Raw genomic sequence first — 16,181 nt, forward strand, 5'->3', positions numbered from 1 at the left:
ACACGACTGAAGGGACTCAGCAGCAGCAGCAGTGTCGTCTCCAGGCTAGTAAGAGTCTAAAGTTGTCTCCAGTGATTACTTTAGTCCATCTTGATAGAGAGGAAAAGGGAACACCTTGTAAATTTATGTCCTGCTTTGAGGCAAATAAGGAGAGGGCAGACAGCTTGTCTTATATCTGCTTCTTCCCATTTGCCTTCAGCTTACAATCACCCTCATGCCAAATGACACATTCTGCTTCCATACGCCATAAATGGCTAATCACCTTTATACGGCAGCATGGGTCCAGCATGCCTCCCTTCACCACATACACTTGCCCTGGGGCCTGACACTCTGACCTTCTGGGGCTCCAGGGCGAGGCCAATTCTGTGTGTTCTCCCTCAGTGCTTTGGCCTCCTGGGCGTGAACGGAGCTGGCAAAACCACCACATTCAAGATGCTCACTGGGGACACCGCAGTGACCTCAGGCGATGCCACTGTCGCAGGCAAGAGGTGAGTGTCCGGCTATCCTGTCTCAGGGTGTCTCTCCCAGGTCCTGAGGCACGTCCTCAGCCCCACCCTGTATCTGAGGATGACTCTGAGAGCCTGAAGGATCTGTGTGGAGGTACAGACCTCCCAGCAAACATGGTCTGAAAAGTCTATCTGGAGAACTGAATTGAATTGTGATTGTTAAAAGATTCCTCCATTAGCATGAATTCTCAGAAAATTCTGGAAGCACCAAATCAGTGGTCATCCTTTGTGGGTCATAAGCCTCTGACCCTTTGATCATGTGATGAACACTGCTGCTGCTAAGTCACTTCAGTCGTGTCCGACTCTATGTGACCCCATAGACGGCAGCCCACCAGGCTCCCCCGTCCCTGGGATTCTTGTACTTATAAAAATTGCTTCCCATTACCTCTCTTCATATGTTCTTTACAAACAGTTTCAGGGAATTAGCTGAGCCCTGAAGCACAGTTATGACCCTACAGGAACCCCTAGGACCCAGATTAAGAACGTCTGTGATGAAGCACCCTTTCTCTGGGTTGAGTATCTACATGGCGCTTGTTCAGGAGTCCTCGGAAGCTTTAATCTGCATTGGCTATTTCTGTGCCAACACTTGGCTTTGCTGGCCAAGATTCTTTTATAAAGGGAGAACTGGCATGTGCCCTTGGATTCTGGGAGAGTGCCTGCTGCTCTCTGAAATAAGGAACATGGAAACAGACTGGTCTTGGACAGGACAGGACAGGACAGAAAACATGAGCTGGCATTGTCTGCCTCTTTACAAGCTGCTCCTGGAATAGCAGAGCTCACACATATTGTGCCCAGAGAAAATCTCTGTCCTGGTTTATGAGTGGAGTTAGGCACTGCTGACATCAAACCAACTTCTGCTTACCCGGGAAAGCCATCATCAACGTGGCCCAATGCTCCCTGGGTGAGGAGAGTCCTACGCATTCTTCACTGGCTCAGACAGGATGAATTTGGTTCCCCAGCCTTCCCAGCCTTGATGTTGGGTCTAGAGCAAAGGGAATGGCAGAGGTGGAGCCAGACCATGACTGGTTCCATCTCATCTTCAGATCTAGCTTGGCCTACAACCAAGCAAATGACTTCATGATGGGAAACAAAAGGGAAGAGGGCAGGGAGTGGAGAGCAAGGGGATGAAATAGGATTTACCATGAGACATCAAAATGAGACACAGGTAAAGTCAAGACAGAAGCTAGAAAGAAACTATAGGTTTAAGGCACAGGATTGGGGCTCTTAAGTGTAGGAGTTCCGGTGGATTTGGTGAAGTACCCTCCTTGCTTCCCTGGGCAATTTTAACTGGCCGTACCTAAGTGGTTCTGTCATAGTAGGGAAGTACATGGCCTCTCTCTGTCCCATACCACTGCATCCATCCTTCAATCTTAGACCCTAAGCTATGAGAGAAGGAGGAAGAAAATTGGACCAGTCTATGGTCAGTTTGTTTTTTCATCAAGGCAATATATTTTTTAGCAGAGGAGAATATATTGATTAGAGGGAGTTGATAGAACTCATTTCATCTCTTCATCTCTTCTGCCAGTCTCTTGCTCTGTGTGGTGATCTGATTGGTTCCTCTTTCATTGACAGTATCTCTGTCATTAAATACAAGACGGAAAGTTCACTTCAATTGGGAAGCATGCATCTTCTCTAGCTACTTCCCAAATATTTGAAATGGATCAAAAAACATTGCTCATTTTCTTAAGTTTGATCTTCCCTTTGTTTTTAAACTCACATATGAGGTGATCCAATCTAAAATCACAGCTGTCTTCAGGTAACAGGTATTCAATTTATCCTAGATAGGGGAATCTAGGAGAATCCAACTGGATTCAAAGCTCAGAACTCCTGGAGTTTATCAGTTTCTAACCAAAGAGCCCTTACTTTGATTCCTAAATGTTGTTCACATTTTTAAAGCAAAAATGGGAAAAGAGGAGAGGGAGCTTTAATATCGTTTTGGCTGAAACTCCTCCAGTCCCAGATCTCTGGTCACCCATTTTGTGAAGGAAACCTACTAATTGTTTTTTCTTCTTGCAGTATTTTGACCAATATTTCTGACGTCCATCAAAGTATGGGCTACTGTCCTCAGTTTGATGCAATCGATGACCTGCTTACTGGGCGAGAACATCTTTACCTTTATGCCCGGCTTCGAGGTGTACCAGCAGAGGAAATTGAGAGGGTAAATTAGCTTGGTTTATTGTGTCCACTTAATAGTTTGGTAAACCATGAACCTGCTTCATGAGAATGCATTTATTTAGATATGGGAAAACTAGAGCATGCTATCCATTAATTCATTCAACAAATGCTCAACTGAGTGTCTGCTGTGTGCCAAGTACTCTTCTGGAAAACAAGGGTATAGCAGTCAACAAACTAGATGAAAAAAAATTCCCACCGTCCTATCTAACAAAATGATATATGCATTTACCCTTTGATCCAGCCATCCCACTGCTGGGCATTTACCCTGAAGACACACATCCCACAGTACAAAAAGACATATTCAAAAATGTATATTCACTACACTTTAGTCATAAAATATCGGAAATAGCTAAATGTTCAGGCATATAGGAAATTGAATAATTTATGCCATAAATACATGCAACAAGGTCTTATGCAGCTATTTAAAAAAACCCAGGATTTCCCTGGTGGTCTTCCCTGGAAGCACAATTAAGACTCTGTGCTTCCACTGCCAGGGGCATGGGTTTGATCCCTTGTTGGGGTACTAAGATCCCACATCCTGTGCCTGGTGTCACCAAAAAGAAAAATCAAAACCAAAAAAATAGCTCTGTGAATGATACTGACTTTTTTTCAAGGAGATACTGTTAAATGAAGAAAGCAAAGTGTAAAAGAGCACAGGTAGAATGCTACTTTTTCATGTAAGAAAGTAGGGCAAATAAGAAAGCATAAATATGTCTGCTTACCTTTACAAATAGAGATACAGGAAGGATAAACTGGAAAGCAACGAATGTGGTGATCAGCAAGAGGGAAATAGGGTGAAAGGGAAATGGGAGGGAATAATACTTCTGTCAGGATATTTTTTTGTATAGTTTAAACTTTTAGAATCACTAACATTCTACATATTCAAAAAATAAAACTAAATCAGTAAGAATGAGAAAGAGGTAAAAGTGAAAACAAAAAGAAATCCTAACACTGAAAGCAAATTAAAACCAATTAATCCAATTTTATTTCAAATGAATGTAATACTCATACGGAAGGGGAGGAAAAGAACTAATACAAATAACTGAAGACACAATATTTGATTGTATATCCTCAGTCCTGGGCAGGCAGAGTGGAGAGAACTACAAATAAGCTGTGAGCTCTTCTTAGTCAATTTGTTTTTTATAGAGGCATGGGCAAAGCACTCCTGAAAAAATTTTGCATGTTTTATAGGACTAAGTAAATGAATAAGTGGGTTTATGTCATTTGGGGCCAGAGTTCTTCCTCTTCCACTCCTAACCATAGTCCATCCAGGACACTGGGTAAGAGGCATTGTCCTGCTCTGGAAAGGCTGAAGACTATTTCTCAGGGAGTTGCATCCAATGGATGTGAAGCAGACCAAACCATACTGGGATCTAAGGATCTGAGGGTGGAAAGGAGACGCCTGGCCCTTGAAGGCCATGAGCCACTCCATACGTCATCACGTTTCGGCCTCACTGGGTCTGTCATCCTGGAGGAGTGAGATCTAGGAGCCCAAGACTTTGAATTGGTGGGGTGTTTGCTTGTTTGTTTTTCCCAAATGGGATTTCTTTCTCCTCCCTAGGTGACAAACTGGAGTATTCAGAGCCTGGGCCTGTCTCTCTATGCAGACCGCCTGGCCGGCACCTACAGTGGAGGAAATAAGCGGAAACTCTCCACAGCCATTGCGCTCATAGGCTGCCCACCACTGGTGCTGCTGGTGAGGACCCTGGAGGCCACCTGAGGGCTCGCGAGAGCCGAGGGCTGCATCTCTGTGGCTGAGCCAGCAGATTTAGGAACTGCAGCGGTCTCTGATTGTCTGGGTTGTTCCTATACCGCTCATGTTGAGTCAATCAGTCCAATGTTTGGTTCACAGCTCTTGGGGGAAACCAGAGTCAAAACACATTATTACTTTGAGTTCCTGGGAAGCCTCTAGTAGGGCTTCAGGCTCACAGCAGGGAAATTCAGCCCTTCTGCAGAATGTCAGTGACTGGCCAAAACTTACTTCTTCCTGAGGAGGCCTGTGAAGGTGAAAGTCGCTCAGTCATGTCCAACTCTTTCTATGGACTGTAGCCTGCCAGGCTCTTCTATCCATGGAATTCTCCAGGCAAGAATACTGGAGTGGGTTGCCTCTTTGAGGTCCTAATTGGACAGGAGCGCTGGCCTGGAGCAAAGGCTCATGTGGTTCTCGCCAAAGCTAGACCAGGCCCAAGGCCCTGTTCCCAGGCAGTCTGGGGTTCATGAGGGCATGGGTCTTGAAGGGACCCTGAAAAGTCACCTGAGCTTTCTTCCAGCCTCCTTGCAAGCACATGTAGAGATTTTTATTTTCTTTTTTAAAAATAGTTCTATCATTGTTTTAATGAATTTTAACTCATTCATGGGCTACAGATCTAGAGGCGTGCTGATGTTTCTTCATGCTCCTGATTCACCCCCTGCCTTCCATGGCCTTGGCTCCCTTCCCCGGCTCTTGCCCACTGGGGAGTGACTTTGTGCACTGTCTGCCAGAGAGCAATGTTGATCAGAGAGAGGAAGGTGCAGCCAAGGAGGGTGCAGGAACTGGGGGAGGCTGGCTCCCAGCCTGGCCCTCTGCCCTCTGCCTCCCTGCAGGATGAGCCCACCACAGGCATGGACCCCCAGGCACGCCGCATGCTGTGGAACACCATCATGGGCATCATCAGAGAAGGGAGAGCCGTGGTCCTCACTTCCCACAGGCAAGAGATTCCCAGGGGCTGAGGTGGGGCAGGCGGGTGATGGAGTCCAGTCCTCTCAGCCCTCACCTGCTCTCTCCCTGCCCCCAGCATGGAAGAGTGCGAGGCCCTGTGTACCCGGCTGGCCATCATGGTGAAGGGTGCCTTTCAGTGTCTGGGCACCATCCAGCACCTCAAGTCCAAGTAAGGATATGGTGGGGGGTTGTCTTTGTTACCTTCGGGGGAGAAGTGGGGAGTCAACAAGGCCTTGTGCTCTTTTCTGACATGTGAGACGTCTTGCTGCTCCCCCATGCCATGGGCAGAGGTATCTGAGCCTGATTCTGCGGCAGCAGGTGGAGAAAACCGGTGTGCCGAATGTAGCTCTTCTTTATTGGGCTAACGGCCTGTGGCTGAAGGCTTGCTGAGGCTCCAGATGTCCCCATCTGTTCTGAAAGGGGCAAATGCAGAGCCCAGTTGGGATGAGAGAGGGTCATTACCACTGCCTCGTTATCACACCACTTATCCCAACAGTCCAGAACCCGTGACCTATTTAATGAGTCCACAACCAGCATAGGAGCAACCCAGAGACCAAACAGCCTGAACAGTCAGTTTCTTTCTGGCATGTCATATGCTTTTTTTTCTCTTTCTTTTTTATTTTTTAAATTATGAAAGTATTATAACATATTTACAGGAGACTTGGAAAATACAGAATCATATGCTTTTGAGTTTGGGAAATGACCATGTATTATATGACAAACCAGCAATGCCAGTAATCTTTAGTAGGATTATCCTGTCCTGATAAATTGTAAACTGCTGTAAATAACGTGTTATTAATGACAGTTTGTGTGCCAAAGTGGACAATCACTTAAAATGAGATTTGGATAATAATGCCATACTCCCTTGCTTTCTGATATGTTTTATAAACTAGGAAGGGTGGACTTTAAATTATTACTTATTTATCAAACACATTTTGAGAGCCCAGAATAGAAAAAGTCACCATGGCAGTTGGTGAAAGGAGGAACACATAACCCACTGCATCTGTGCCAAGACACTTCGTCTCGATGTTCCAGGGGAGTGTCTTGCACAGCACACGTCAGGCTTCAAATACATCATATGCAACAACAATTGAGGTGAAGGTCTAATAGGTTAGCTGCATCTGGGCACTAGACCCATAACGTCTTGAGTAACTACAGCTTGGACACTATACAGGGACTTCAGCATGTGAGGTCACCAGACCCATGTCAGCAGCTTCCAGTGTCCACCTGCTGGAGAACGTATGCTCCCTACCCCCTTTCCCTCTCAGTCCTCAGTTTCCTGTAGGAGAGCAGGTGAGCAGGAACATTCCTGTGTGAAGGATGGTCACTTTTCTGGGGGTGAAAGGTAAAGGCATTTTACTGTAAAGGGAAACAACCCTGGAACCTGGATGGAGCACTGAAATAAGTATACAATGAGGTAAGTGTGAAGGGATGCCATCTAGCCATGCACTCACTCTCTAGTGGACCATTTATCCACATGCGAGTGACCTGATGAGTGAAGAAGGGAGGCATCCATGGCCCTGGACCTGGCAGCTCCATTTGTTCTGGAAGCTTCCCCAGGGAAGCACTGCCTTCCCAAGCCTTTTCTCCCACCAGGCCAGTCTCTTAAAGGCCCAGACAGTCTTTCCACCTCTGAGGAAGCCCTGGGCAACCTGTGATCTCTGCACAGGGCTCAGACAACCTTTGACTTCAGCACATACATTAAAGGGAATGGAGCAGGGAACACCTGTGTCTCCAGAAGGTGGACACAGGAAGCTGTGACATAGACCTGGAGACCCACTTCACCACGTGAGGCATTAAGACCTCTAAAAACTAGTGTCAAACCACCTCTCCAGGAACTATCATGGCCCTTTCGGTCCTAGTTTTAAACACGCACACAAGATCTATTTTGGTTTAGTTGCTAAGTTGTGTCTGACTCTTTTGCGACCCCATGGAGCCCACCAGGCTCTTCTGTCCATGAGATTTTCCAGGCAAGAATGCTGGAGTGGGTAGCTGCTTCCTTTTCTTCTCGAGATCTATAGTATGGGCCTTTAATCCCCAATATTTGTGATAAGTCTAGTCCTCATTTCAGGATTTCCTTAGATCCAGCTGCTAACAGGCCTGTTCCGCACTGCCATGTGCATCCCCCAGGTTTGGAGATGGCTACATTGTCACGATGAAAATCAGATCCCCAAAGGACGACTTGCTTCCTGACCTGGGTCCCGTGGAGCAGTTCTTCCAGGGCAACTTCCCAGGCAGCGTCCAGAGGGAGAGGCACCACAACATGCTGCAGTTCCAGGTCTCCTCCTCCTCCCTGGCCAGGATCTTCCGGCTGCTCGTCTCCCACAAGGACAGCCTGCTCATCGAGGAGTACTCAGTCACGCAGACCACACTGGACCAGGCAAGGCTGGGGGTGCCCAGCTGGGCAAAGCCTGGGCTGCAGTGCCCAGCTCAGCTGGAATCTACACAAGGGCAAGGGAGGATGTGCCCAAGTGCCAAGTCCTTCTGTCCATTAGGGCAAACTTGGAAACTCAGAAATGGTTTTCTAAGAGTATTTCAGTCATCCACAGACTTCACTGACTTTTTTACAGCATTCTTCCTCACAACACTATGATGTTTTTTCTCCTTCCCAGTTTGTGGCGATGGCCCTTTTTTCCTTTCAAATCATCTCTACTGATGCTTAATTTAAATACAATAGAATACACCTATTTAAAGTGTACAATTCAGTGAGTTTTGATAAATGTATGTGCCATGTGTCAGGTTTTTTTAACGTGATCATTTTTTATTGTGGTAAAATATGTATATAAAATATATGTAATTATCATTTTAAGTGGCATTAAGTATATTCACATTGTTGTACAACCATCACCACCATCCATCTCTAGAAATTTTTCATCTTCCCAAACTGCAACTCTGTACTCATCAAGCAGTAACTCCCAAGAACTGCTCCCCTGGCCACTGTTTTACATTCTGTTGACTACTCCACATACCTCGAAGACGTGGAATCACACAGTATTTGTCCTTCTGCGTCTATCTTATTTCAGTTAACATAATGCCCTCAAGGTAAATCCATGTGGGAGCCTGTGTCAGAATATCCTCCCTTTTTAAGGTTGAATAATATTCAGTTGTGTGTACATACCATGTTTTGTTATCCATTCATCCATATGGACGTTTGTTTCTGGGTTTCATTGGTTTTTATTTGTTCTTTTTAAAATAAATATCCTTAAAGATTACTCAGCGTAGCAGAAGAAACAGGCAAGTCTCTGCTTACTCTCTGAGGAGCTGGCTCCCAGCCCCTTCTTGCCAGCATAAGTAGATGGAGGCAGGGACAAGAGTTGGTCACACTGCACGTTGAATTGAGAATAGAAAACTGGAGCAATCAACTCCCGTCTTCCTGGTTTTGATTTTTTAGTTATTCCTGTAGAGGTTTAGGAGGCTACCACTAGCTGAGACTCTGCCTCGTTTACCCATAATCCCCTGCGGGCACGCCTTTGGCTTAGCTCACGAGTCTAAGAAGAAGCCCTGTGCCCTGGGCAGGACACAGGCTGCTCCAGCAGGGCTGTACATTAACTGTGGGAAACAACAGAGTGAGTGGGTGGGAGGGTAGGTAGAGGGTGCCCTTTTCTGGAACTATCTACCTACTCTTGCCCTTCTCTTGCCTCCAGGTATTTGTGAACTTTGCTAAACAGCAGAATGAAACTTACGACCTCCCTTTGCACCCTCGAGCTGCAGGAGCCAGCCGACAGGCCAAGGTACCCCTGCCACCCCTTCCCTGTCCACTGCTTGGGGCAGATCCTTGGCTTAGGGACCCAACTGACACACTGGGCCTGCAGAGGCCCCAGACATGCCTCCTGCAGACAGTCCCACCCATAGCAGCCCTCATCTCCTCTCTGCCACTCCTCACTTGTCTGGGCCGAAGGTAGCTGTGTACCTTCCTTTTATAATCAGGAAACTTGTGGATGGTATCGGAGAACATTTTTGAAAAGATCTTTCTCATATATTTTTGCTTATAGCAAAAAAAAAAAATTGGATTTTGGAAATAAGCAGGGAAGATAGGAGAGAATATTAAAATATTTCAGTTGTTGGGATACTTGACATATACATCTGGTCTTATGTTTGAGTTTCAAAGTAAGCAAATTAACTGGCACTCATTTCACTGGTGGTCTCATTTGGCTAAATATTATTCTCTGTTTTATGAAGAGGTCTCTTTGCTCTTTATAAAAATTTCAAGATGATGAAGGAAGTAACAGTAAAAGGTATGTACCCTGGCCTGTCATAACTCTTGGGATACGTGCCTCCACATTCCTGCCCTGACACAGCACCCACGTAAGGAACACATTCATCCCAGTTCCCCAGAAAGAGATCAAAAGAGAGCTGGAGAAAGTCCTGGAGGAGGCGACCTAAGCCTGGGGTGTTAAAGGATCAAATTAATTCAGCCATCCTCTCCTGACTTACCTGGAGAGTAAATCAAATAAAATCAAAGTATTTTTTTCAATAAGCCTAATTTCCCATAAAGTTCTCATTCCTCCCGGTTTCCTGATTGTGAGAAAAACCAGGTGCAGGTAATGATTGAAACATTCCTTTCCAAGGCACTATTTGTGATGCATTTTCCCCATTTCTCTTGACCAGCAGAGACCTAATGGCTACTTGGCAAGGCTGACTTTGCCCAGAAATACCTACGTAAAGGCATCTGTCCAGGGAAAATTAGTTCTGCTGAGATTTTCCAGCCATTCTTTCTGATTTATAAATCTTATATTTGCTGTTTACACCAGCAGAAAATTATTCTTTGAAAGTAGTTGCAGTTACAAATTCCTTTTGTAACTCAAAATGAATAATTTGGTTTCAAAAGTTTTTCCTAAAACTGTCAGTGGTCTCCTCACCCCCATCTGGCATGTGCCCTCTTAAAGGGGTAATACCAGGTCATCTCTGGACCTGACAAGGGGCATTCATGATCTGCCATCTGCAGCAGTTAACTCCAAACTTTCCCTCTTACTAGATGTGATCGTTTTCTATTTTGTCTGTCACATTTTAGCATACGGATACTAGAAAACCTACTGCAGCATATTTATTAAATCAGCATTTTTCCATAATAAATGTGTGGTTCAAAACCTAACCCTGACTCTGTGACATACAACCTTTATAAAGCTTTGCAAAAACTCTCCTGCAGAGCATTGTACATAAGTAAATGTCATGAAACAAATAGTAATTATGTTTTTGTTTACATTATCCCATTTTAAAACAATTTTCTTCTACAGGAAGTGGACAAAGGGAATTCTGCACCTCAAGGATGACCTTAATTATGATTTCTTGGCTTTTAAGACAGTAAGGACATGATAACTTCCTTGGGCTAAAAAAACAAACCAAAAGGCACTATAAGAAATGTTACAGAGGGTGTGGCTAATGTACATGTCAACATGTACGTGCATGGTAGGGCATGAATCTTTAAAACATCTGGATCGTAGAGTCAGAACCTGCAGAATCATCGGCTCCAAACATTACAGACAAGGAAATAAACATAACCTGTAAACTTGGATGATCTGATAGACTTCAGTGCCCTCAGCTAAGCTTCCTTCAGAGCTTGACCGACGACTATTTAACTTAAAGTCTAAAAGCCATCGAACCAGAACACCGAGATGAAGACAGTCCATCTGATCTGCTTCTACACTGCTCAGGTTTTCTGCTGCAGCTCAAAAAGAACTGTAGGCAGCTGAAAAGGCAGGAGCCTTTGCCATATGGTCATTCACACCAGCCAGCATAAGCAATCCCTTGGCAGCAGAAATGAACACAGAGGAGGCACACAGTAGACTCCAAATGGAGGCTTTTTCAGAAGGAAACAGGAACTGACTCGCTCACCTGGAACACCTGATGGGGAAACTTACCCAACCAAGGAGTACAAAACGCGTTTCATCCAGACCACAGAAGGAGAAGCCTTGGTCCGACTTCCTCCTGGCCATGGCCTCCATACTGCTCTCATTTCAAGTGGATCTGCTTTTTGTGTGTGTGTATGTGTGTGTGTGTTATTTTTCAAGAGAAAATAAAGTGCAAACATACTTTCAACAAACTATCCCAATTCACTCCTCTCCCTGCGTGCACCATCTGGTGTAGTTTTGGACATTCCCTATACCCATAATGCTTGCCATCATTGCATGAGCTTATGTGAGGGTAATTGCCCCAGGAGTGCCAGTCACAGCAAGCTTCTGTAATGAGCTGGTCTCGATGTTGCATGTCAAGGCTGCTTCACAGGGTTTGAGACAACACCCAGCTGGCAATGCATGTAGACATTATCCACTGTCAGCTGGGTATTATTTGCATCTAGGATTAGTTCCCTGCTGCTGCTGCTGCTAAGTCACTTTAATCGTGTCCAACTCTGTGCGACCCCATAGATGGCAGCCCACCAGGCTTCCCCGTCCCTGGGATTCTCCAGGCAAGAACACTGGAGTGGGTTGCCATTTCCTTCTCCAATGCATGAAAGTGAAAAGTGAAAGAGAAGTTGCACAGTCGTGTCCGACTCTTCGCAACTCCATGGACTGCAGCCTACCAGGCTCCTCCGTCCATGGGATTTTCTAGGCAAAAGTACTGGAGTGGGGTGCCATTGGAAACTAAATCCCGCAAGCCACAAAGTACCACAAAAAATAAATAAATAAAAATTTTGAAATACTAGTCATGAAACATAAGCAGGGAAACTTCGAGAGGGAGGAGGCATGCACATACTTAGCCTGAGCTTGAGGAAAATTCAAGTTGGAAACTAGACCCAAATCTCCTGAGAACATGTTTAATTTATTGAAAACTTTCCCAATCTGGTTTAATAAGAGAGATTTACAAAGAAGAGGAGGAGAAAATGGAGTCAGTTTAGAAAACAAGACCACTTGGGAGGTGTTCCAGGAGTATGACTTGCTGCCATATTTTCTAATTTCCTGTTCTTCTTTGGGGAACTCAAGATTTTAGAACAGCTGAGATTAAGAGGATCTCTTTCAGTCTAAGTAAAGAGCTCATAGAGAGCTTGATTTGTTCCTGCGCTCTAGATCTCCTAGAGAAAGAAGAGGAAAGCGGGGCAGAAAACAAGTCAGCAGAGCTCTGGGCTTGGGAGAAAGGGTCTCTGTGGCAGCCTAAGTATTTGCACAGGACCAGTGAGGAGGAAGTTAGCACCAGCAGCCTGAGGGGCTTGTGGAGAAAGGGGAAAGGTTTTCCCCTAGAAGGACAGCAGTATCACCTTCCTAAAACAGGCCGCAGAAGCTCTCAGCCCTCTGGACCCAGGCTATGTGGGGCTTGGTTTCCTCAGTGTGGTACTTCAATGCCTCAGCAGGTCCTCTGAGATGAACATGACTCCTGGGGTCCACAGGGCGTAACTGCTGCCACATTTGTCCAAGGTGTTTGTCAAGTTCAAGAAAGCAGAGGCACTAGAAGTTTCAGATTCAGAGACTTAAAGGCTTGTAGAGCTAAGAAAAAAAAAAAGACTCAGTTTTCAAAAACGAAATCTTTATGTAATTGTTTGATTTACACTGTTTTGACAGAAAAGGAAACCAAGTCCCAGAAGGATTCAACTACTCGGCCGGCCATCCAGGCTTCCCTTCAGGCCTCGCTCTGGTCCTCCTCTTGTTACTTCACTCGCATGTCTGAAGACACATGCCCATCAGACCCAGAATTCCCTGCCCAGCTGGTGTAAAGTCTGCCTCTAGGGCCCGGTGGGCCTCTTTCCTGGGTCATCGATGGTCCTTGATCTCTCAGGCTCAAGTCTGCTCATGGCTGAGGGCTCTTGGGAAAGCAGGAAAGCGATGAAAAGAGGGGTAAGCCATGGGGCAGCTGGCTCTGCATCACCACCGTCCAACACAGGACTCCAAGGAATCCAAGAAGTTGATAGTTGAGCCTACCTCACCAAGGAGGGCATTATTTAGCAGTTTCTTTGCTTAGTTTATTACTTTAAGAATTGAGACATACATGATATGGGAATCCCTCAAAGCTACTCTCTTCAGAGCCTTTCCCAAAGCTCACCATGACACATAGTCAGCTTTTCAAGCAGCTGTCTGATATCAAGGCTCAGGCATGTGTGTCTCATCAGTCAAGCTTTGGCCAAACCAGTCATCCTCTTGGTTCAGTACCTTAGTAACTTTCCTAAGGGACCACAGCACCTTGTAGCCAAATCCCTTAGTCCTGGGTTGTGGTGAGTTTCAGGAAGGACACGTCATCTACAAAGCACTGCACACACAGCACCTAGTTGACAGGATCCCTGGCACACAGCTCTGCAATTGTGCTATTCTCATTTTCCGCCAGAACTTGGCAATCTCTTTGGTCTTGAATGATACTGACTGCTGAGTCCATCTTCTTATGCCAGCTAGAGAAGGAAAAGATAAGAGAGGAGGGGAGAAAAGGGCAGGAGCATCCAGTGCTCCACATCCTGGGTCTAAAGCAGGGCACAAGATACAGCCAATGTCTCTGTGGTATTAATATTCTCATGCGTTATTGTTCAGTTGATAAGCAATGTCCAACTCTTTGGGACCCTATGGTCTGCAGCACGCCAGGCACTTCTGTCCCCCCTTATCTCCTGGAGTTTGCTCAGACTCATGTCCATTGAGTCAGTGATGGTATTTAACCATCTCATCCTCTGCCGCCCCCTTCTCCTTTTGCCTTCAGTCTTTCACAGCATCACAGTCTCTCCAATGAACCAGCTCTTCACATCAGGTGACCAAAGTATTGAAGCTTCAGCTTCAGCATCAGTCTTTCCAATGAATACTCAGGGTTAATTTCCTTTAGAATTGACTGGTTTGATTTCCTTGCAGTCCAAGGGACTCTCAAGAGTCATCTCCAGCACCAGTTTGAAATCATCAATTCTTCAGCACTCAGCCTTCTTTATGGTCCAACTCTCACATCCTCACATTCTCATGTGGGGGTCATCAACCTTTCTGAAGGGGCCAGAGAGTACAATGGACTAAATGAATTGTTTCCAATTCATGCAATGGATGCTATATAGCAGTGGAAATGAATTAATTAAAAATATGTATTTCAAAATAGATAAATCTCAAAACTTAATGATTAGCAAAATAGCCAACAGCAGCAGGATATAAATAGCAAGACCTTCTCTGGCTACTCAATCTAAATTTTCAACTGTCCCATCCCCATCCTGACATCATACGCACTTCTATGCTTTTTCTTAAATCCTTGGAAGTTATATTATCAAACATACTGTATGTTTTTACTTTCTCTTCTTGTTTATTGTTTCTCTGCTCCCCTAAATACAAACTCCACGAGGGCAGAAATTTTTGTTTAGTTTCTTATTTTTTCTGGTTGTTGTTAACCAAACCATTTTTAATTTTTAAATTCTTGGCATTACAGAACTAAACTGAAATGTAACATTCTGCTCTTACATTTCTTATCAACAAACATAACTATACTTCATGAGCCAAAAAGCCCAAAACAAAACTAAAAACAGAAAAGCTTGTGAAACTAAATACGAATTCCAGCATTAACAGCTGAACAGAGAATGTGATTTTTAAATTTTTAGCAAATGATACAAAGTTGTATAGAAACTGAACACTTAGAAATAATTTAAAACCTGAAAATCACTGACCAGAAATCACACAATTTGATTATGTGGACACAAGATTAAAAGCTTATGAGTGAATCTACATTGTTCTAGCTACAGCACCTGCCCTTCTCAGAGGAAAGCCTGGCATTGATTAGATTCTGCGCCACACTAACACTGGCCACAGAATCAGTGATAGCAATCTGCCTTCCAGGACAGCCTTCCATTGGGTCAGCAGTTTTGATCTGGGCCCTGGATATCTGGCAGATCTCATTAATGTTGGTGCCTTGGCCCCTGACTAAGTAACCAATTAAGCTATTTAGAATGGTGCGTTCGTGGGTGGTTTGACTAAAGGCATCCAAACTTGCCCAATAGCCTTTTATCTCTGGAAAGCTGGAGTCAATTCTGGTAAATCCAGTCTCACCACGAATCACAGCAAAGTGATGCCATCTGGTTCAACTTAGCCATATAGAGTGGAGAAATGGTGTGTTGCCCTTGAATTGAGTAGGCATGCAGTCGTGGTTCCTCTGGGTCATGGGTGGTGTAGGGGTAGCTTGCAGCATCACTGCACCCACCTTGGCAGCCCTCACAGATGACAGAGAGATATCCGGCATGGGCTGGTACAAATGGTCATGACTCTTCATTTGGGGACCCAGAGAGCATCTCTAGCATGCCCAGGCAGAGCTGCTTGGCATGCTCAGTGATAGAGCACAGAATGCTAGCGATGATGATGGCCCACTCAGTGAAGCTGCCCAGCATATTTCCCATCCCCAGTGTTAAAAACAGTGCCTGGCCATAGGAGTCACTCAGTAAGTATCAATATTTGTTGAATTAATGACTAAATAGTGTACCCTGACATTTTTATAAAATCTAAAACACGTGAAAGCACTAAAGATTATTTATAGATACATGTGTGTGCAGTGAAAAATATTATGCTTGAGGATTATGAACACCAAATTCAGGTGTGACTGCTTCTAGGTGTGAAGGAGGGAATGACATTCAGGGTGAGATGCAAGGAAGGTCTAACTGTATGTGTAATATTCAAATTTCTTAAAAATACCTGAAGCAAGCATTGTCGTATGTCAAGAGTTGATAAAACCAAGTGGTGGATACATAGGTATTTTTAAGATTACTCTCTCCACTTTTTGTAGGCTTGAAATAGTTCATTTAAAAACTATCCTATCCATGGGACTTCCCTGTTGGTCCAGTGGTAAAGAATCTGCCTTGCAGTGCAAGGGACGCAGATTTGATCTCTGATCGGGGAGCTAAGATCCTACATGCTGTGGAGCAACTAAGCCTGCGTGCC

At 44.9% G+C, this 16,181-nt stretch overlaps 1 protein-coding gene and 1 pseudogene across 1 annotated transcript in view; one reads left to right on the forward strand and one right to left on the reverse strand.

Annotated features, from left to right (window-relative positions):
* Positions 1-11,409, forward strand: part of ABCA4 (ATP binding cassette subfamily A member 4) — a 119,313-nt gene extending 107,904 nt beyond the window's left edge. The window contains exons 38-45 of the mRNA XM_055585074.1: positions 382-488; positions 2,523-2,664; positions 4,243-4,377; positions 5,265-5,368; positions 5,456-5,548; positions 7,510-7,759; positions 9,024-9,110; positions 10,614-11,409. Coding sequence (XP_055441049.1) covers positions 382-488; positions 2,523-2,664; positions 4,243-4,377; positions 5,265-5,368; positions 5,456-5,548; positions 7,510-7,759; positions 9,024-9,110; positions 10,614-10,649 — 954 coding nt within the window. The 3' untranslated portion in view covers positions 10,650-11,409. The remainder of the gene's footprint in view (positions 1-381; positions 489-2,522; positions 2,665-4,242; positions 4,378-5,264; positions 5,369-5,455; positions 5,549-7,509; positions 7,760-9,023; positions 9,111-10,613) is intronic.
* Positions 11,410-14,985: 3,576 nt separating this feature from the next.
* On the reverse strand, positions 14,986-15,643 carry LOC129656435 (poly(rC)-binding protein 1-like; annotated as a pseudogene).
* Positions 15,644-16,181: the final 538 nt, after the last annotated feature.

Source organism: Bubalus kerabau, chromosome 6, assembly GCF_029407905.1.
Source record: "Bubalus kerabau isolate K-KA32 ecotype Philippines breed swamp buffalo chromosome 6, PCC_UOA_SB_1v2, whole genome shotgun sequence".
Taxonomy (NCBI): domain Eukaryota; kingdom Metazoa; phylum Chordata; class Mammalia; order Artiodactyla; family Bovidae; genus Bubalus; species Bubalus kerabau.